Source organism: Oncorhynchus keta, unplaced genomic scaffold, assembly GCF_023373465.1.
Source record: "Oncorhynchus keta strain PuntledgeMale-10-30-2019 unplaced genomic scaffold, Oket_V2 Un_contig_4398_pilon_pilon, whole genome shotgun sequence".
Lineage (NCBI taxonomy): Eukaryota > Metazoa > Chordata > Actinopteri > Salmoniformes > Salmonidae > Oncorhynchus > Oncorhynchus keta.
Window position 1 is genome coordinate 175,056 of NW_026287752.1, and position 22,542 is coordinate 197,597.

The 22,542-nt window shown below is 39.2% G+C and overlaps 3 protein-coding genes across 5 annotated transcripts in view; 2 read left to right on the forward strand and 1 right to left on the reverse strand.

Moving 5' to 3' along the window:
• LOC127924657 (zinc finger protein 883-like) overlaps positions 1-22,542 on the forward strand; it is a 175,301-nt gene that overhangs the window by 94,509 nt on the left and 58,250 nt on the right. The gene's annotated exons all lie outside the window — the stretch shown is intronic.
• Positions 544-9,252, forward strand: LOC118381101 (zinc finger protein 664-like). 2 transcript variants are annotated; one of them, XM_035768071.2, is made up of 3 exons: positions 544-1,215; positions 3,817-3,891; positions 7,104-7,250. In XM_035768071.2, exons 1-2 carry the CDS (start codon positions 771-773, stop codon positions 3,843-3,845), a joined length of 474 nt encoding a protein of 157 aa, XP_035623964.2. In that variant the 5' UTR covers positions 544-770; the 3' UTR covers positions 3,846-3,891; positions 7,104-7,250. The 2 variants fall into 2 exon arrangements, with proteins under 2 accessions (XP_035623964.2, XP_052365333.1); XM_052509373.1 differs by lacking the exon at positions 3,817-3,891 and having other exon boundaries at positions 7,104-9,252.
• LOC127924656 (piggyBac transposable element-derived protein 4-like) overlaps positions 16,059-22,542 on the reverse strand; it is a 98,496-nt gene continuing 92,012 nt past the window's right edge. For both annotated transcript variants that reach the window (XM_052509366.1, XM_052509365.1), the window contains one exon: positions 16,059-18,192. In XM_052509366.1, coding sequence (XP_052365326.1) covers positions 16,458-18,192 — 1,735 coding nt within the window. In that variant the 3' untranslated portion in view covers positions 16,059-16,457. The remainder of the gene's footprint in view (positions 18,193-22,542) is intronic.

Consider the following 22,542-nt stretch of genomic DNA (forward strand, 5'->3'; position numbering starts at 1 on the left):
TACATATCATCCAACTTGTGTTGTAGCTCAAACAGGACAGATTTGTCCTCCTCTGAGAGACTTTCAACAGACTTTTGAACGAGACAGGTGATCTTTGTAATTATACTTTCTTCTTCAACTCTCCTCGTCTTGGCAAGAATATTCCCATATATTCTTAAATATTTTCCAACCTCATATTTAAAAGGCTGCTAGGACATGAACACAGTAGCACAGAATAGATCCATATGACGTTGAGAAATAGTGCATTGTGGGAAGTTTAGAAGATGCCCTGGAAATAAGTTAATAAATAGGTAATAACGCAAAAACATAACTGTTTTTCTCTTATAGGTAACCAAATCGTGACCACAACTAATTTACTAAGTCTTTAACCACACAGTGTTGTTACATTGGTGAGTAAAAACTCAGGCGTCCTACACTTTAACATTTTGTCTGAAAATAAAATATACATTTTACTCAACTGCGTTACCCACTCCAGTCAGCAGATGGCGGTCTGAGACTTTAAGGCGATGCTGTTGGTGTGACGTATAATGTAGTGGACGGAACGCTTCTTTCATCAGCAGCAACAGTTAGTCAGACACCTCCGTAGCTTGATAGACAACAGAGACGCAGCAATAAAGCTCTTTAGACGCTTTAGTGTATATTAGCCACTGTGTTTTAAACACGCGGATCTCGTCTAGTTAGTTATCCGATTTCATATTTACGGTGTTGTTATTAGTCATCTAGCGGGCTGGTTAAGTTAGCATTAGCCTAGCTATCTAACATCCCCGACCATGAGTTCACTGAGCTGCTCTCCTCCTGATAAAGAAGAGGAGGTCTGCTGGACGGAGAAAGAAGCTCTGGTCAAAGAGGAGGAGGATGTTACAATACAAAAACAAGTAGAGGGTGAGGCTGTTACCGTGAAAGAAGAAGAGAAAGATGTTTCAGTGAAAGAAGAGGAAGATGTGTTCAAAGTGAAAGAAGAGGAAGATGTGTTCAAAGTGAAAGAGGAGGATGTTACCGTAAAAGAAGAGGGGGATGCAGTTTTTGGAGTGAAAGAGGAAGAGGAGGAGATGACTGTCACATCTAAAATGGAGGAGGAAGAAGAAGAGGAAGAAGAAGAGGAGGAAACTGGATATCTTGGCCCGGTTTCCCAAACGCATCTTAAGGCATCCAATGGTTCTAACGGTGAACTTAGCCGTAAGATGGTTTTGAGAAACCGGGCCCTGATTAACACTAGTAAGTACTGTCTTAAATACAGAGGCACAAACTCTGCAGTTGTTTAACTGATGTGTGGTGTTAAAGGGGAAGTCTGCAGTTGCTACATCCATATTTTGGCTTTTAAATTATTTATTTCTAGCCATTGATTCTTGAAGAATATAACACATGCCTCATGAGCTTAGTTCAACTGTTGTACCTCATCAGAACCCCAAATAAGCTTTTTTTACTCCGGTGTTTAGAAACAATGTAAACCAACACTGTATAGCCTCAACATGGTTAAAACTATAATGTTGATATCATGGATGGTCAGTCCTTGCATCCATAGGTCTGTCTATGAATTTGAGAGTAGTTACATTTCTCCAGCCCCATCCAACATCTTATTACCTAAACAGTGGTGGAATTACAGGTTTGTTATTGTTTAAACTGCATATTGGTTGATTGATTGTGTAGCTTTGGGACAACCTAGGATATAAACAGCAACAAAATGCCAGTTACTGGACCCAGGTTTGAGTTCAACTCAGGGCCTCTCCCTGAATTCACTACACTATGAATACAAGGACTGGCCATCCATGAGGTCATAATGATAATTTAACCAGGTTTCTAGGATATTTATTTATTTAGATTTTATTTCACCTTTATTTAACCAGGTAGGCAAGTGTGTGTGTATATATATATATATTCTAGAATTCATCCATGATGTCATAATGATGGTTTAACCAGGGTTTTAGGATATATAGTATATTCTAGAATTAATTCATGTGAAACGGCTAGCTAGTTAGCTGTGGTGCGTGCTATAAATAGCGTTTCAATCGGTGACGTCACTTGCTCTGAGACCTTGAAGTAGTGGTTCCCCTTGCTCTGCAAGGACGCGGCTTTTGTGGAGCGATTGGTAACGATGCTTTGTGGGTGACTGTTGTTGATGTGTGCAGAGGGTTCCTGGTTCGCGCCCGGGTATGGGCGAGGGACGGTCTAAAGTTATACTGTTACATATAGTATATTCTAGAATTCATCCGTGAGGTCATAATGATCGTTTAACCAGGTTTCTAGGATATATAGTATATTCTAGAGTTCATTCATGAGGTCATAATGATCGTTTAACCAGGTTTCTAGGATATATAGTATATTCTAGAGTTCATTAATGATGTCATAATGAGAGTTTTAACCTACTATTGAAGCTATACAGTGTTTGTTTACAAACAGTGGTGTCATACAGGCGTATATATTGGTTTCTGATGGGGTGAGACAGTTGAAACATGAGTCGTTTATAAGCTCTATTCTTCAGGAATCAATGGTGATATATTATATGGGTCTTTCTATAGCTACCAGTGTAGATTTCCCATAGGGATCAAATTGTTAGAGCTGTTGATAAGTCATTGTATAATATTCAGCCAATTGTTTTAGAGCTGACCGTAGTCTACTGGTCGATTGTTCTGTCCTGTGGTCCTTCTGTAGCTCAGTTGGTAGAGCATGGCGCTTGTAACGCCAGGGTAGTGGGTTCGATTCCCGGGACCACCCATACGTAGAATGTATGCACACATGACTGTAAGTCGCTTTGGATAAAAGCGTCTGCTAAATGGCATATATTTCTGTCGATGGGCTGTTTTGTTCACCGTGATTTATTTTTTGTAGAGGAGTCGCAAATACTCTACATATTCAACATTTTGTGGACACACCTTCAAATTAGTGGGTTCATGGGATGCAACAAACACTGGTAGTAGAGTGGCCTTACTGAAGAGCTCTTACTTTAAATGTAGCACCATCATGGGATGCAACAAACACTGGTAGTAGAGTGGCCTTACTGAAGAGCTCTTACTTTAAATGTAGCACCATCATGGGATGCAACAAACACTGGTAGTAGAGTGGCCTTACTGAAGAGCTCTTACTTTAAATGTAGCACCATCATGGGATGCAACAAACACTGGTAGTAGAGTGGCCTTACTGAAGAGCTCTTACTTTAAATGTAGCACCATCATGGGATGCAACAAACACTGGTAGTAGAGTGGCCTTACTGAAGAGCTCTTACTTTAAATGTAGCACCATCATGGGATGCAACAAACACTGGTAGTAGAGTGGCCTTACTGAAGAGCTCTTACTTTAAATGTAGCACCATCATGAGATGCAACAAACACTGGTAGTAGAGTGGCCTTACTGAAGAGCTCTTACTTTAAATGTAGCACCATCATGGGATGCAATCTTTCCAACAATTCAGTTTGTCAAATTTCTGCCCTGTTCGAGCTGCCTCGGGTCAACTGTAAGTGCTGTTATTGTGAAGTGGAAACCTCAGAGTCCTGACCAGAGTCCTGACCTCAACCCCATCGAACACCTTAGGGATACATTGGTTTTAGCTTAATTGTCTAAGACAATTGAGGAGATAGCAAACCGCAACTTAATTAGGACTATAATATGCCTAACTGTTGAATATGCCTGTATAAAGGCTTTATAAATCAGTACCAGTCAAAAGTTTGGACGCACCTACTCATTCAAGGCTTTTTCTTTATTTTTACTATTTTCTATGTTGTAGAATAATAGTGAAGTCATCAAAACTATAAAATAACACACATGGAATCAAGTAGTAACCAAAAAAGTGTTAAACAAACCAAAATGTATTTTATATTTCAGATTCTTCAAATAGCCACCAATTGCCTTGATGACAGCTTTGCACACTCTTGGCATTCTCTCAACCAGCTTCATGAGGTAGTCACCTGGAATGCATTTCAATGACCTTCTCTGGGATATGTGGGACGCTCGCGTTCCACCTCGACAACAGCCAGTGAAATTGCAGGGCGCCAAATTCCTCAAACATACAAGTAATATACACCATTTTAAAGATAAACTTCTTGTTAATCCAACCACAGTGTCCGATTTCAAAAAGGCTTTACGGCGAAAGCATACATTGTGATTATCTGAGGACAGCGCCTAGTCACAAAAAAACATACAGCCATTTTCCAGACAAAGAGAGGAAATAGAGAGAAAATGAATCACTAACCTTTGATGATCTTCGTCAGATGGCACTCATAGGACTTCATGTTACACAATACATGTATGTTTTGTTCGATAAAGTTAATATTTATATCCAAAAATCTCCATTTACATTGGCACGTTATGTTCTGTAATGTTTTGCCTCCAAAACGTCCGGTGATTTTGCAGAGAGCCACATCAATTTACAGAAATACTCATCATAAACGCTGATGAAAGATACAAGTGTAATACATAGAATTAAAGATAAACTTCTCCTTAATGCCACCGCTGTGTCAGAATTTTAAAAAGCTTTACGGCAAATGCACACCATGCGATTATCTGACTACAGCGCTCAGCCACCAAAACAAGCCATACAGATACCCGCCATGTTGTGGAGTCAACAAAATGTAGAAATAGCATTATAAATATTGACTTACCTTTGATGATCTTCATCGGAATGCACTCCCAGCAATCACAATAAATGTTAGTTTTGTTCGATAAAGTCCATATTTATGTCCAAATACCTCCTTTTTGTTCTCACGTTTAGTTCACTATTCTAAATGCACTAGGCGCGGGCACTAAGTCCAGACGAAAAGTCAAAAAAGTTACATTACCGTTCGTAGAAACATGTCAAACAGGACAAACATTTTTCAACAGGACAATGACCCAAAACACACCTCCAGGCTGTGTAAGGGCTATTTGACCAGGAAGGAGAGTGATGGAGTGCTGCGTTAGATGACCTGGCCTCCATAATCCCTGACCCCAACGCAATTGAGATGGTTTGGGATGAGTTGAGTGAAGGAAAAGCTGCCAACAAGTGCTCAGCATATGTGGGAACTCTTTCAAGACCGTTGGAAGAGCATACTTTGAATAATCTAAAATATATTTTGATTTAACACTTTTATTTACGACATGTTTCTCAAAATACCTATTTTTGATACAGTAGTTGTCAGCTTGAATGCTAACGCTCATTGACAGGCTGGTAGCAAAGCTAACCACAGAGCATTTTACTCAAACATGATATTAAGCAGGACATTCAAATGAGCCTGTGAAATGCACTCTCAAGCAACCTGTAAAATGGAGGCTATTTTTTGCTGTCGGCCTATGGGAACTCCACAGTTTTCCCCCCATGGTGGAGAATTAGTGAATAGACACCAGAGCTTAATGTGAGTTTCCTTGAGTAGCATCCTGATCTTGCTCTGATAATGTGTGGTAATATTCGGAATACATTGTGAAAAACAAATACCTTCGCTCACCATTTCTGCCCACACAGATGTACTACAACTAGATAACAGATATACTGCAACTAGATAACAGATATACTGCAACTAGATAACAGATATACTACTGCAACTAGATAACAGATATACTACTGCAACTAGATAACAGATATACTGCAACTAGATAACAGATATACTGCTGAAACTAGATAACAGATATACTGCTGAAACTAGATAACAGATATACTGCTGAAACTAGATAACATATATACTGCAACTAGGTAACAGATATACTACTGCAACTAGGTAACATATAACATATATACTGCAACTAGGTAACAGATATACTGCAACTAGGTAACAGATATACTACTGCAACTAGGTAACATATAACATATATACTGCAACTAGGTAACAGATATACTGCAACTAGGTAACAGATATACTGCTGCAACTAGGTAACATATATACTGCTGCAACTAGATAACAGATACACTGCAACGAGATAACAGATATACTGCAACTAGATAACAGATATACTGCTGAAACTAGATAACAGATATACTGCTGAAACTAGATAACAGATATACTGCTGAAACTAGATAACAGATATACTACTGCAACTAGATAACAGATATACTACTGCAACTAGATAACAGATATACTACTGCAACTAGATAACAGATATACTACTGCAACTAGATAACAGATATACTACTGCAACTAGATAACAGATATACTACTGCAACTAGATAACAGATATACTACTGCAACTAGATAACAGATATACTGCAACTAGATAACAGATATACTGCAACTAGATAACAGATATACTGCAACTAGATAACATATATACTGCTGAAACTAGATAACAGATATACTGCTGCAACTAGATAACAGATATACTGCAACTAGATAACAGATATACTGCTGAAACTAGATAACAGATATACTGCTGAAACTAGATAACAGATATACTGCTGCAACTAGATAACAGATATACTACTGAAACTAGATAACAGATATACTGAAACTAGATAACAGATATACTGCAACTAGATAACAGATATACTGCAACTAGATAAAAGATATACTGCTGAAACTAGATAAAAGATATACTGCTGAAACTAGATAACAGATATACTGCTGCAACTAGATAACAGATATACTGCAACTAGATAACAGATATACTGCTGAAACTAGATAACAGATATACTGCTGCAACTAGATAACAGATATACTGCAACTAGATAACAGATATACTACTGAAACTAGATAACAGATATACTGCAACTAGATAACAGATATACTGCAACTAGATAACAGATATACTGCTGAAACTAGGTAACATATGTACTGCAACTAGGTAACAGATACACTGCAACTAGATAACAGATATACTACTACAACTAGGCAACAGTTATACTGCATATTGGTGACCAAGAGTCGTCTGCTTAGGTTTTCACCAACTGTAATAACTTATTTCTACAATCATCCACTTTATGACTGTGAAAAAATATAATAAATAAGATAATAAATAAAAATAAGACTAAATAAGACTGTTGTTGCTCACATGACTGTTAAGAAAATAGTCTGGTTGTTTAAAAAAGTTTTCAAACATTCATTACAGACGTAAAAATCATGTGCATCACCTTTTACCTCAAATAAACAGTGTATTTCTGCTGTTGTGGGCCTTTAACCGTCTGTCTGACCTTGTTGTTCACACAGGAGAGAGACAAGACTATAGTGGATCCTCTGGGGAGCCTCAACAACAGCATGATGCTGAAGAGACAGAGAAGAGTCTCTCCACATCAGAACACCTCAAACACCAGCAGAGACCCACAGGAAAGAAACCTCACCGCTGCTCTGACTGTGGGAAGAGATTCACCTCTTCAACAGACCTTAAAAGACATCAGAGAATCCATACAGGAGAGAAACCTTATAGCTGTGATTGGTGTGGGAAGAGTTTTACTACATCTAGCCAGCTGACTATACACCAGAGAATACACACAGGAGAGAAACCTTACCACTGTTCTGACTGTGGAACAAGTTTTGTTTCTTCCCAATATTTAAAATCACACAAGAGAACACACACAATAGCGAAACCTTACCACTGCTCTGACTGTGGAAAATGTTTTGTTTCATCACAATATTTAAAATCACACCAGAAAACACACACGGGAGAGAAGCCTTATAGCTGTGATCAATGTGGGAAGAGATTTAGTCACTCAAGCAACTTGATGGTACATTTGAGAACGCACACTGGAGAGAAACCTTATAGCTGTGATCAATGTGGCAAGAGTTTTACTTCATCTAGTCAGCTGACTATACACAAGAGAACACACACAGGAGAGAAACCTTACCACTGCTCTGACTGTGGAAAGTGTTTTGTTTCATCCCAATATTTAAAATCACACCAGAAAACACACAAAGGAGAGAAGCCTTATAGCTGTGATCAATGTGGGAGGAGTTTTACTCACTCAAGCAACATGATATCACACCAGAGAACACACACAGGAGCGAAACCTTGTGGCTGTAATCAATGTGGGAAGAGGTTTACTCAGCCAAACATCCTGATAGCCCACCAGAGAACACACACAGGAGAGAAACCTTATAGCTGTGATCAATGTGGGAAGAGTTACTCTGGTAAAAGATCTCTGATTAAACATCAGAAAATACATAAAGGAGTTGTTTCATGATATCAATGAAATAATGTCACAATGTAGAATGTTTTAACATTGTAGTAGGAGTATTCTAATGATGTCATAATGTAGAATGCTTTAACATTGTAGTAGGAGTATTATGATGTCATAATGTAGAACCCTAAACGTTTGTCCCCTGTTCTGTTGATTTCAGCATGATATGGATATTAGCCTCATTGAGAAGAGTAGTATTTATGTGATTAACATTAACACAAATAAAGCACAAATAAAGTGTTGCGTTTCACTTCCCGCGTTGGCGACCTACTTGAATCAAACTGCAACACTTTAAATGTAGCGAGCTGTTTTCTACAAATGTACCTCTAAATAGTGATGTACACATTATTCCCACAATCCGTGTGGTGTTTGAGCTGTTACGTTTAACCGGACGTGCAACCTCATCTCCCCCCTCTCGCGCAATTGATTTCAACGTGATATCGATGAGTGATGACAAATATGTGTTGCGTTCCTTTGTTTAGCGACCCCTACATTTAAACGCATCACTCCAACATGTAGCTGACTGTCTTCTGCAGGTTGCCCTCTAACCAGTGAGGTGAAATATATCTTCCATTTCCAGGTGTTTTGTTTAGTTTCAACAGCAACCTACAACCTGATTTCCCCCCTAATCGATATCAGTGATTTATTGCCACTTGTCAAAACAACATTGTTTCTAGTGCTTGTGCAGTTTATAAGGAGCTTGTTTGTTTATTGTTTATGTTAAATAGTAATATGATTATTGTGGCAGATGTTTATTGTTTATGTTAAAAAGTAATATGATTATTGTGGCAGATGTTTATTGTTTATGTTAAATAGTAATATGATTATTGTGGCAGATGTTTATTGTTTATGTTAAATAGTAATATGATTATTGTGGCAGATGTTTATTGTTTATGTTAAATAGTAATATGATTATTGTGGCAGATGTTTATTGTTTATGTTAAAAAGTAATATGATTATTGTGGCAGATGTTTATTGTTTATGTTAAATAGTAATATGATTATTGTGGCAGATGTTTATTGTTTATGTTAAATAGTAATATGATTATTGTGGCAGATGTTTATTGTTTATGTTAAAAAGTAATATGATTATTGTGGCAGATGTTTATTGTTTATGTTAAATAGTAATATGATTATTGTGGCAGATGTTTATTGTTTATGTTAAAAAGTAATATGATTATTGTGGCAGATGTTTATGTTAAAAAGTAATATGATTATTGTGGCAGATGTTTGTGGAAATGTTATGTTTAGGTTTTCAATTTATCTCAAACCATTTCTGCATATTGGTTATTGATTTGGACAAGTTAAAACTGTTTTGACATTGGGCTCCTCCCACCAAGCAAAATGTTGTTGAAAAGACGTTGAAAATAAGTCTATGCCCGACGTCCAATCTACGTTCGGTTTTGGTTGAAAGTCGAAAAAACTTTTTTCAGGTTTCAATGACAACAAAACAACAAAATTTAAACGTACTTGCAGCCTAAACATACTATACTATACATATGGATGCAGTATATAATACATACATACTATACATATGGATGCAGTATATACATACACACTATACTATACATATGGATGCAGTATATACATACATACTATACATATGAATGCAGTATATACATACATACTATACTATACATATGAATGCAGTATATACATACACACTATACTATACATATGAATGCAGTATATACATACATACTATACTATACATATGGATGCAGTATATACATACACACTATACTATACATATGGATGAAGTATATACATACATACTATACATATGGATGCAGTATATACATACACACTATACTATACATATGGATGAAGTATATACATACATACATACTATACATATGGATGCAGTATATACATACATACTATACTATACATATGGATGAAGTATATACATACACACTATACTATACATATGGATGCAGTATATACATACACACTATACTATACATATGGATGAAGTATATACATACATACTATACATATGGATGCAGTATATACATACATACTATACTATACATATGGATGCAGTATATACATACACACTATACTATACATATGGATGCAGTATATACATACACACTATACTATACATATGGATGAAGTATATACATACATACATACTATACATATGGATGCAGTATATACATACACACTATACTATACATATGAATGAAGTATATACATACACACTATACTATACATATGAATGAAGTATATACATACACACTATACTATACATATGGATGCAGTATAATGCAGTATATAATACATACTATACATATGGATGAAGTATATACATACACACTATACTATACATATGGATGCAGTATAATGCAGTATATAATACATACTATACTATACATATGGATGCAGTATATAATACATACTATACTATACATATGAATGCAGTATATACATACATACTATACATATGGATGCAGTATATAATACATACTATACATATGGATGCAGTATATACATACTATACTATACATATGAATGCAGTATATACATACACACTATACTATACATATGGATGCAGTATATAATACATACTATACTATACATATGGATGCAGTATATACATACATACTATACTATACATATGGATGCAGTATATACATACATACTATACTATACATATGGATGCAGTATATACATACATACTATACTATACATATGGATGCAGTATAAACATACATACTATACTATACATATGGATGCAGTATATACATACATACTATACATATGGATGCAGTATATACATACTATACATATGGATGCAGTATATACATACACACTATACTATACATATAGTATATACATACACACTATACTATACATAGTATATACATACATACTATACATATGGATGCAGTATATACATACACACTATACTATACATATGGATGCAGTATATACATACATATGGATGCAGTATATACATACATACTATACATATGGATGCAGTATATACATACACACTATACTATACATATAGTATATACATACACACTATACTATACATAGTATATACATACATACTATACATATGGATGCAGTATATACATACACACTATACTATACATATAGTATATACATACACACTATACTATACATAGTATATACATACTATACATATGGATGCAGTATATACATACACACTATACTATACATATGGATGCAGTATATACATACATACTATACATATGGATGCAGTATATACATACACACTATACTATACATAGTATATACATACTATATTATACATATAGTATATACATACACACTATACTATACATAGTATATACATACATACTATACATATGGATGCAGTATATACATACATACTATACATATGGATGCAGTATATACATACACACTATACTATACATATGGATGCAGTATATACATACATACTATACTATACATATGGATGCAGTATATACATACATACTATACTATACATATGGATGCAGTATATACATACATACTATACTATACATATGAATGCAGTATATACATACATACTATACTATACATATGGATGCAGTATATACATACATACTATACTATACATATGGATGCAGTATATACATACATACTATACTATACATATGGATGCAGTATATACATACACACTATACTATACATATGGCTGCAGTATATACATACATACTATACATATGGATGCAGTATATACATACACACTATACTATACATATGGATGCAGTATATACATACATACTATACATATGGATGCAGTATAAACATACATACTATACTATACATATGGATGCATTATATACATACATACTATACATATGGATGCAGTATATACATACATACTATACTATACATATGGATGCAGTATATACATACATACTATACATATGGATGCAGTATATACATACTATACATATGGATGCAGTATATACATACATACTATACATATGGATGCAGTATATACATACACACTATACTATACATATGGATGCAGTATATACATACACACTATACTATACATATGGATGCAGTATATACATACACACTATACTATACATATGGATGCAGTATATACATACATACTATACTATACATATGGATGCAGTATATACATACATACTATACTATACATATGGATGCAGTATATACATACACACTATACTATACATATGGATGCAGTATATACATACACACTATACTATACATATGGATGCAGTATATACATACATACTATACTATACATATGGATGCAGTATATACATACATACTATACTATACATATGGATGCAGTATATACATACTATACTATACATATGGATGCAGTATATACATACATACTATACTATACATATGGATGCAGTATATACATACATACTATACTATACATATGGATGCAGTATATACATACATACTATACATATGGATGCAGTATATACATACTATACTATACATATGAATGCAGTATATACATACATACTATACATATGGATGCAGTATATACATACTATACTATACATATGAATGCAGTATATACATACATACTATACATATGGATGCAGTATATACATACACACTATACTATACATATGGATGCAGTATATACATACATACTATACATATGGATGCAGTATATACATACATACTATACTATACATATGGATGCAGTATATACATACATACTATACATATGGATGCAGTATATACATACTATACTATACATATGAATGCAGTATATACATACATACTATACATATGGATGCAGTATATACATACATACTATACATATGGATGCAGTATATACATACATACTATACATATGGATGCAGTATATACATACACACTATACTATACATATGGATGCAGTATATACATACATATCCTTCCTGTTTGGCCCTGTCAGGGGTGTCCTCGGATGGGGCCACAGTACTCCTGACCCCTCCTGTCTCAGCCTCCAGTATTTATGCTGCAGTAGTTTATGTGTCGGGGGGCTAGGGTCAGTTTGTTATATCTGGAGTACTTCTCCTGTCCTATTCGGTGTCCTGTGTGAATCTAAGTGTGCGTTCTCTAATTCTCTCCTTCTCTCTTTCTTTCTCTCTCTCGGAGGACCTGAGCCCTAGGACCATGTCCCAGGACTACCTGACATGAGGACTCCTTGCTGTCCCCAGTCCACCTGGCCATGCTCCTGCTCCAGTTTCAACTGACCTGAGCCCTAGGACCGTGCCCCAGGACTACCTGACATGAAGGCTCCTTGCTGTCCCCAGTCCACCTGACTGTGCTGCTGCTCCAGTTTCAACTGTTCTGCCTTATTATTATTCGACCATGCTGGTCATTTATGAACATTTGAACATCTTGGTCATGTTCTGTTATAATCTCTACCCGGCACAGCCAGAAGAGGACTGGCCACCCACATAGCCCGGTTCCTCTCTAGGTTTCTTCCTAGGTTTTGGCCTTTCTAGGGAGTTTTTCCTAGCCACCGTGCTTTTACACCTGCATTGTTTGCTGTTTGGGGTTTTAGGCTGGGTTTCTGTACAGCACTTTGAGATATCAGCTGATGTACGAAGGGCTATATAAATAAATTTGATTTGATTTGACATACTATACATATGGATGCAGTATATACATACACACTATACTATACATATGGATGCAGTATATACATACATACTATACATATGGATGCAGTATATACATACACACTATACTATACATATGGATGCAGTATATACATACATACTATACATATGAATGCAGTATATACATACATACTATACTATACATATGAATGCAGTATATACATACACACTATACTATACATATGGATGCAGTATATACATACATACTATACATATGGATGCAGTATATACATACATACTATACTATACATATGGATGCATTTTTAAAACTTGGACCAACTTATGATTTTTTTTAAAAACAATCATCCAATATTTACACACAGTATTTCTTGACAACATTCAAGTGCTAATTGTCTTTATTCCACTACTGAAGAAGCATGACTCAAATCACCTCGTATTTCAAACATTCAGCCTGAGGGGCTATTCGATGCTAATGCATAACACCACAGGATGTTTTTGTGCTGGTCAAGGGCAGACAGGTCTGGAGTGAACCAAGGAAGGGGGCATGCTTATTTAAGATGGTGAGGAAGGCACTTTTAAAGAATAACCAGGTGTCATCTACTGAAGGGATGAGTTCAATGTCATTCCAGGATACCCCGGCCAGGTCGATTAGAAAGGCCTGCTTGCAGAAGTGTTTCAGGGAGTGTTTGACAGTGATGAGGGGTGGTCGTTTGGTCACAGACCCATTACGGATGCAGGCAATGAGGCAGTGGTCGCTGAGATCTTGATTGAAAACAGCAGAGGTGTATTTGGAGGGTGAGTTTAGTGAGGATGATATCTATGAGGGTGCCCGTGTTTATGGATTTGGGGTTGTGCCTGGTAGGTTCATTGATAATTTGTGTGAGTTTGAGGGCATCAAGCTTAGATTGTAGGATGGCTGGGGTGTTAAGCATGTTCCAGTTTAGGTCTCCTAGCAGCATGAGCTCAGAAGATAGATGGGGGGGCAATCAAATCAGTGTCGAGGGCACAGCTGGGGGCAGAGGGTGGTCTATAGCAAGCGGCAACAGTCAGAGACTTGTTTCTGGTAAGGTGAATTTTTTAGAAGTAGAAGCTCGAATTATTTGGGTACCGACTGCTCGCAGGGCTTTTATGTACTCTGCGCCATCGTCTTGGAACACCTTACAAAATTATTTTAAACTGGAAGAACTTGTCCCGATTGGTGTTTTTAAATCACTGATGAAGGATTTTGAGGCTGATTCCCTGACCTGTCAATGTTTTTAATTTGCTGTTTTATATTCTTGTGAATTCAATGGTCTTTACTAGATTACTTGTAGTTTTTCATGTTGTCTGTCGGTAATTTTCTTGTAATGACTTGGTGCTGCCTATCTTGGCCAGGGCGCTCTTGAAAAAGAGATTTTAATCTCAATGAGCCCTTCCTTGTTAAATAAAGGTAAAAAAGACATAAAAAAAAGAAAACTCTGCAGGCTCTGGCAGTGCTCCTCCTGCTCCTCCTTGCACAAAGGCAGGGGTAGCGGTCCTGCTGCTGGGTTGTCGTCCTCCTACGGCCTCCTCCACGTCTCCTGATGTACATTTAACATCATTTAAGTCATTACATTTAAGTCATTTAGCAGATGCTCTTATCCAGAGCGACATACAAATTGGTGCATACACCTTATGGCATCCAGTGGAACAGCCACTTGCATCTAAATCTTTTTTTTGGGGGGTGAGAAGGATTACTTACCCTTACTTACCCTACTGGCCTGTCTCCTGGTAGCGCCTCCATGCTCTGGACACTACGCTGACAGACACAGCAAACCTTCTTGCCACAGCTCGCATTGATGTTCCATCCTGGATGAGCTGCACTACCTGAGCCACTTGTGTGGGTTGTAGACTCAGTCTCATGCTACCACTAGAGTGAAAGCACCGCCAGCATTCCGAAAGGATGAGAGTAGAATAGATAGAGTAGCGCTTCCAGACACATTATAAACATTATGGAGTCTTAAAGGAGGACTGTAGCATCTAATGATGAAACATGGAGTCTTAAAGGAGGACTGTAGCATCTAATGATGAAACATTATGGAGTCTAAACCTGTTAAGGATACCCCCCCACTTTGTGCAATTTCCACCTGAAGACATACCCTATTCTAACAGCCTGTAGCTCAGCCCCAGAGGCAGAAGACATACCCTATTCTAACAGCCTGTAGCTCAGCCCCAGAGGCAGAAGACATACCCTATTCTAACAGCCTGTAGCTCAGGCCCAGAAGCAAGGACATGCATATTCTTGTTACCATTTGATAAAAAACACTCTGAAGTTTGTGTAAATGTGAATTGAATGTAGGAGAATATAACACAATAGATCTGGTAGAAGAAAATACAAGGAAATAAACAGGCGTTTTTCAGTTATTTTATTGTTGTAGCATCTTTAAAATCAACTAGAACATCAAAATATTCAGTTATGCTACTGTGGATACTTTCAAATGAGAGAATAACCAGGCACCAGTATTTGCCCAAAGTTTCAGACAGATTCCTCTAGGAATGAGTGAGGTACATGCCATTGGGTATGTAGTCACCCAGGTGTCCCTCACAAGTTTCCCAAATGTACCCAAGTGGCCGAATTGGTACATGGGTACATTGCTGAAAATAACTATATACAAAATTTTTAAAAATTATTCAAACATACCCGGAAAAATATATTTTGGAAAATTGATGAAAAAAAATGAACATTTCAAAAAAAATAATTAACAACATGGGTAACTATTTACACTCAATGTTCAATAATGTGAAGAGCCTCTACACAATATTGTGCTGCTGATGCCACAGCCCATAGCAGTCTCTTTCTGCTGTGAAGCAGAGGGTCACTGAACAGGTGTCGCAGCCGACAGAGGATTTCTTGTGGCAAAGAGCACAACGAAGCCTCCTTACTGAATTCCTTTTGCACTCATTCTCACCTGCAATAAGGAATTTAAGCATGTGCACACCACTGGTTGTAGGAACAGAAGGGACAGAGGTAGAGGGGACTGAAGGTGCTGCAGTGGACCTGCTGTAGCTAGCAAGCTCCTGGATGAGCAGCTCTCTGAAGGCTAGCTGTGAGATGGGGGGCTGTCCACGGCTCTTGGCCATTTCCTTCTGGAGGATGAAGGCATTCACCACAGCAATGTCAATGAAATGATAAAACAATGTCTTGTACCATTTCTTTGTCTTATGGAGAACATCGTAGTATCCTATAAGAGCGTCGGATAGGTCTACACCTCCTCTGCTCTGGTTGTAGTCCTTGATGGCTGCAGGGATGGGGACACTTTTAGTGGCCCATGCCCCGGTAGCGTCCTTCACACGCCTGTTGACGTGATCCCCACTGAAGGACTTGTGGATAGTGGAGCACACGACCACCTCTCTGGCGTCCATCCACTTCACAAACAGCAGGCCATCTTCACGGATCCATCGCATGGTCCCCCGCTCAGCCCGCTTGGGCATGTCGTCCACCTTCGTCTTCGGGAAGCCCACCCTGGTGGTACGAATGGTGCCACAAGCCCACACATCCAGCTTCATCAGGTCTGCAAACAGGGCAGGGCTTGTGTAGAAGTTATCCACAAACAGTTTGTAGCCCTTCCCCAGCAGTTGAAAATCCAACAACGCCATTACAGAGGCATAGCTGAGTTCCTTACCGGAAGCAAAACTGTTCTTCCCCTCGTAGACAAAGAAATTGTACGTGTAGGCACACTCAGAATCAGCCAACACAAACAGCTTCAGACCACACTTGGTTGGTTTGTTTCTCATGTATTGTTGGAGGCCAATGCTGTCCTTTGAGGCCACCATCCTCTCATTGATTGACACGTTCTGGGCTGGCTGAAAGTACGTCTTGCAGGCCTCGACAATGCTGTGGTAGAGAGGTTTGATTTTGCACAGTGTATCAAACCTCGCTGTGCCTCTCTTCTTCTCATTCTCTTCATCAACCTTTGGGTCACTGATGTGAAGCGCCTGGGAGAGATCCAGAAACCTTTTGCGGGACATAACAGACGAGGGGAAAGGCAGTTGGTAGAGAGACGACGTTTTCCAGTAGCCCTTCAGGCTTTTCAGCCTCACCAGCCCCATGTAGATGACCAGAGAAAGGTAGCAGAAAAAGTCTGCCGTGGATATGGGCTTCCATGCTGCCGTTTTGCCCGCTTGCTTCTTCTTCCCATTCTTATTCGTGTTGGACACGAGCGACTCTACAACGGATTGGGTGAAGAACAGCTGAAAAAGCTGAAGGGGGCTGTACGTAGCAGTCATGTTTAGCTGAGGTCCCGGCTTCCTTTTCGGCCTAAAGGTCGGTTGGGGTGGCTCCACATCGTCTTCTAGGACGGTGTGCCAACGCCATTCTGTCCCTCTGTTAGCGGATGGCACACTTCCCCTCTTCCTCTTCTTTGTCGGTCCTCTAGACGGCCCGGGAGGTGTGGAGCCAGAGACAGCAGGGGTACAGCTGGATGAACCAGCTTCAGAGGGGGATGGACAAGTTGGCACCGGGGGCTCCCAGTCGGGGTCAGTGCCACTGTGAAAGAAAATGTTCAGTTAGAATAGTTTCACATATGAGCCCTGCATCAACAGGTATAATAAAAACACACATTATTTATATATACATATATATGAGTACAGGGAACATAAAGTGCTGTTCCATTTCACTTTGTTGTGGGCTTGTCTGTGTTTGCCTACATTCTACACCATACAATTAATTTATACACATACATGTGTGTGTATATATGTATATACACACACACACACACACACACTATGGGTCGTTCTCATACATACAAACAGACCCTCGCTCACAATGACTAGCCAACACCGCCAGCATTCAAAAGTGACCAAAACATCAGCCAGGAAGCATAGGAACTGAGAAGTGGTCTGTGGTCACCACCTGCAGAACCACTCCTTTATTGGGGGTGTCTTGCTAATTGCCTATAATTTCCACCTGTTGTCTATTCCATTTGCACAACAGCATGTGAAATGTATTGTCAATCAGTGTTGCTTCCTAAGTGGACAGTTTGATTTCACAGAAGTGTGATTGACTTGGAGTTACATTGTGTTGTTTAAGTGTTCCCTTTATTTTTTGAGCAGTGTATGTATATACAGTTGGGTAATAAAAGTATTTAGTCAGCCACCAATTGTGCAAGTTCTCCCGCTTAAAAAGACGAGGGGCCTGTAATTTCTAAACATACATATACATACACATTTTTTACTTACTGATCGAAAAGTGGATCTTCTTCTTCCAAAAACATGTCTTCCGCTGGAATCCAAACTCAGATCACTCACAGAGTCCTCATCCATTCCTTCTGTGTCACTCTCAATTTCTGCAATAATATCATCAACATGTTTATACTTGGACCTTTGATTTCGCTTTTCCACTCTTAGTAGCCATGTTTAACTATTTCAGATTTGAGAACAAATGTGCTTTTCTTTCACAAACAAGGACATTTGTGACCCCAAACTTTTCAACAGTACTGTATATATAGAAATACACCTTTAAAATGTGTACCAATCGATTGGTCAAAAGAACAGGTGACTAAAGTCAAACAAGATTTTTATTAGTCGGGGACAGTCCTACTGGTAACAGATACCAGTCCATCTTCATATCAACTAACAGAACTCTGCTGGTTGTCCTGGTAACAGATACCAGTCCATCTTCATATCAACTAACAGAACTCTGCTGGTTGTCCTGGTAACAGATACCAGTCCATCTTCATATCAACTAACAGAACTCTGCTGGTTGTCCTGGTAACAGATACCAGTCCATCTTCATATCAACTAACAGAACTCTGCTGGTTGTCCTGGTAACAGATACCAGTCCATCTTCATATCAACTAACAGAACTCTGCTGGTTGTCCTGGTAACAGATACCAGTCCATCTTCATATCAACTAACAGAACTCTGCTGGTTGTCCTGGTAACAGATACCAGTGGGCAGATCTATTGTATTTGTTCAAACTAAACAACAGCACTTACTTTTATGTGTCAAATCTGATCCGTTCTTCTCTCCTCCTCCTCTCACAGTTCCACTCAGCCCTGTTGCTTTCCTGCAGTCCACCAGCAGCAGAGACAACCTCTTCATCCCGGGAGAGGCACGACACTGGGACTCCGGGAGGGCGGAAGGGCTAGCGTTGTCCTGGTAACCATAAAGAGGGGACACAGACACATATAATTATAGATGCTGATGTCACTGTTGACATAAAGTGCTTTACAGAAACCCAGACCAGACCACAATAGAGCAAGCTGTATGCTAGACCAGACCAAGCTGTATGCTAGGCCAGACCAAGCTGTATGCTAGGCCAGACCAAGCTGTATGCTAGTCCAGACCAAGCTGTATGCTAGTCCAGACCAAGCTGTATGCTAGACCAGACCAAGCTGTATGCTAGACCAGACCAAGCTGTATGCTAGACCAGACCAAGCTGTATGCTAGACCAGACCAAGCTGTATGCTAGACCAGACCAAGCTGTATGCTAGACCAGACCAAGCTGTATGCTAGACCAGACCAAGCTGTATGCTAGACCAGACCAAGCTGTATGCTAGACCAGACCAAGCTGTATGCTAGACCAGACCAAGCTGTATGCTAGACCAGACCAAGCTGTATGCTAGATCAGACCAAGCTGTATGCTAGGCCAGACCAAGCTGTATGCTAGACCAGACCAAGCTGTATGCTAGACCAGACCAAGCTGTGTGCTAGACCAGACCAAGCTGTGTGCTAGACCAGACCAAGCTGTGTGCTAGACCAGACCAAGCTGTGTGCTAGACCAGACAAAGCTGTGTGCTAGACCAGACCAGGCTATGTGCTAGGCCAGACCAAGCTATATGCTAGGCCAGACCAAGCTATATGCTAGGCCAGACCAAGCTGTATGCTAGGCCAGACCAAGCTGTATGCTAGACCAGACCAAGCTGTATGCTAGACCAGACCAAGCTGTATGCTAGTCCAGACCAAGCTGTATGCTAGTCCAGACCAAGCTGTATGCTAGACCAGACCAAGCTGTATGCTAGACCAGACCAAAGCTGTATGCTAGACCAGACCAAAGCTGTATGCTAGACCAGACCAAAGCTGTATGCTAGACCAGACCAAAGCTGTATGCTAGACCAGACCAAGCTGTATGCTAGTCCAGACCAAGCTGTATGCTAGTCCAGACCAAGCTGTATGCTAGACCAGACCAAGCTGTATGCTAGTCCAGACCAAGCTGTATGCTAGACCAGACCAAGCTGTATGCTAGACCAGACCAAGCTGTATGCTAGACCAGACCAAAGCTGTATGCTAGACCAGACCAAGCTGTATGCTAGACCAGACCAAGCTGTATGCTAGACCAGACCAAGCTGTATGCTAGGCCAGACCAAGCTGTATGCTAGGCCAGACCAAGCTGTATGCTAGACCAGACCAAGCTGTATGCTAGACCAGACCAAGCTGTATGCTAGACCAGACCAAGCTATGTGCTAGACCAGACCAAGCTGTGTGCTAGACCAGACCAAGCTGTGTGCTAGACCAGACAAAGCTGTGTGCTAGACCAGACCAGGCTATATGCTAGGCCAGACCAAGCTGTATGCTAGGCCAGACCAAGCTGTATGCTAGGCCAGACCAAGCTGTATGCTAGACCAGACCAAGCTGTATGCTAGACCAGACCAAGCTGTATGCTAGACCAGACCAAGCTGTATGCTAGACCAGACCAAGCTGTATGCTAGACCAGACCAAGCTGTATGCTAGACCAGACCAAGCTGTATGCTAGACCAGACCAAGCTGTATGCTAGACCAGACCAAGCTGTATGCTAGACCAGACCAAGCTGTATGCTAGACCAGACCAAGCTGTATGCTAGTCCAGACCAAGCTGTATGCTAGACCAGACCAAGCTGTATGCTAGACCAGACCAAGCTGTATGCTAGACCAGACCAAGCTGTATGCTAGACCAGACCAAAGCTGTATGCTAGACCAGACCAAGCTGTATGCTAGACCAGACCAAGCTGTATGCTAGACCAGACCAAGCTGTATGCTAGACCAGACCAAGCTGTATGCTAGACCAGACCAAGCTGTATGCTAGACCAGACCAAGCTGTATGCTAGACCAGACCAAGCTGTATGCTAGACCAGACCAAGCTGTATGCTAGACCAGACCAAGCTGTATGCTAGACCAGACCAAGCTGTATGCTAGTCCAGACCAAGCTGTATGCTAGTCCAGACCAAGCTGTATGCTAGACCAGACCAAAGCTGTACCATCTGGTGTTCTGATGTGGAGAGACTCTTCTCTGCCTCTTCAGCTTCATGAGGTTGTTGAGGCTCCCCAGAGGATCCACGATAGTCATGTCTCTCTCCTGTAGCAGTGACTCTTCTCTGCCTCTTCAGCTTCATGAGGTTGAGAACATCAAATGCTTAGCAGGACAGGAAAATGGTCCAATTCACACACTAATCAAGAGAACATCCCTGGTAAATCATTACTGCCTCCGATCTGTCGGACTCAAAACAAACACACGTTTCAATTGTAGATTGTCAGAGGGTTGGAGTGTTTTGGCTATCCGTAAATAAAAATTAAAAATAAAAACAAGAAAATGGCACCATCTGGTCTGCTTAATATAAGGAATTTGAAATGATTTATATTTTAAGTACATTTTAGACTTTTACTCAAGTAGTATTTTACTGGGTGATTCACTTTTACTTGAGTAATTTTCTATTGAGGTATCTTTACTTTTACTCAAGTATGACAATTGCATACTTTTCCCCCCACCACTGTGATGCAAATGTTAAAGGGCCGTTCCACAAAATGGATGCCTTTTGCGTCCCTTCGACATTTTAAGTATACATTATACACTGTATATTATATTTTAAAAGCCTGTAATAATAGATTAAGTGCACGTTAATATAGACCACATGGAAAATTA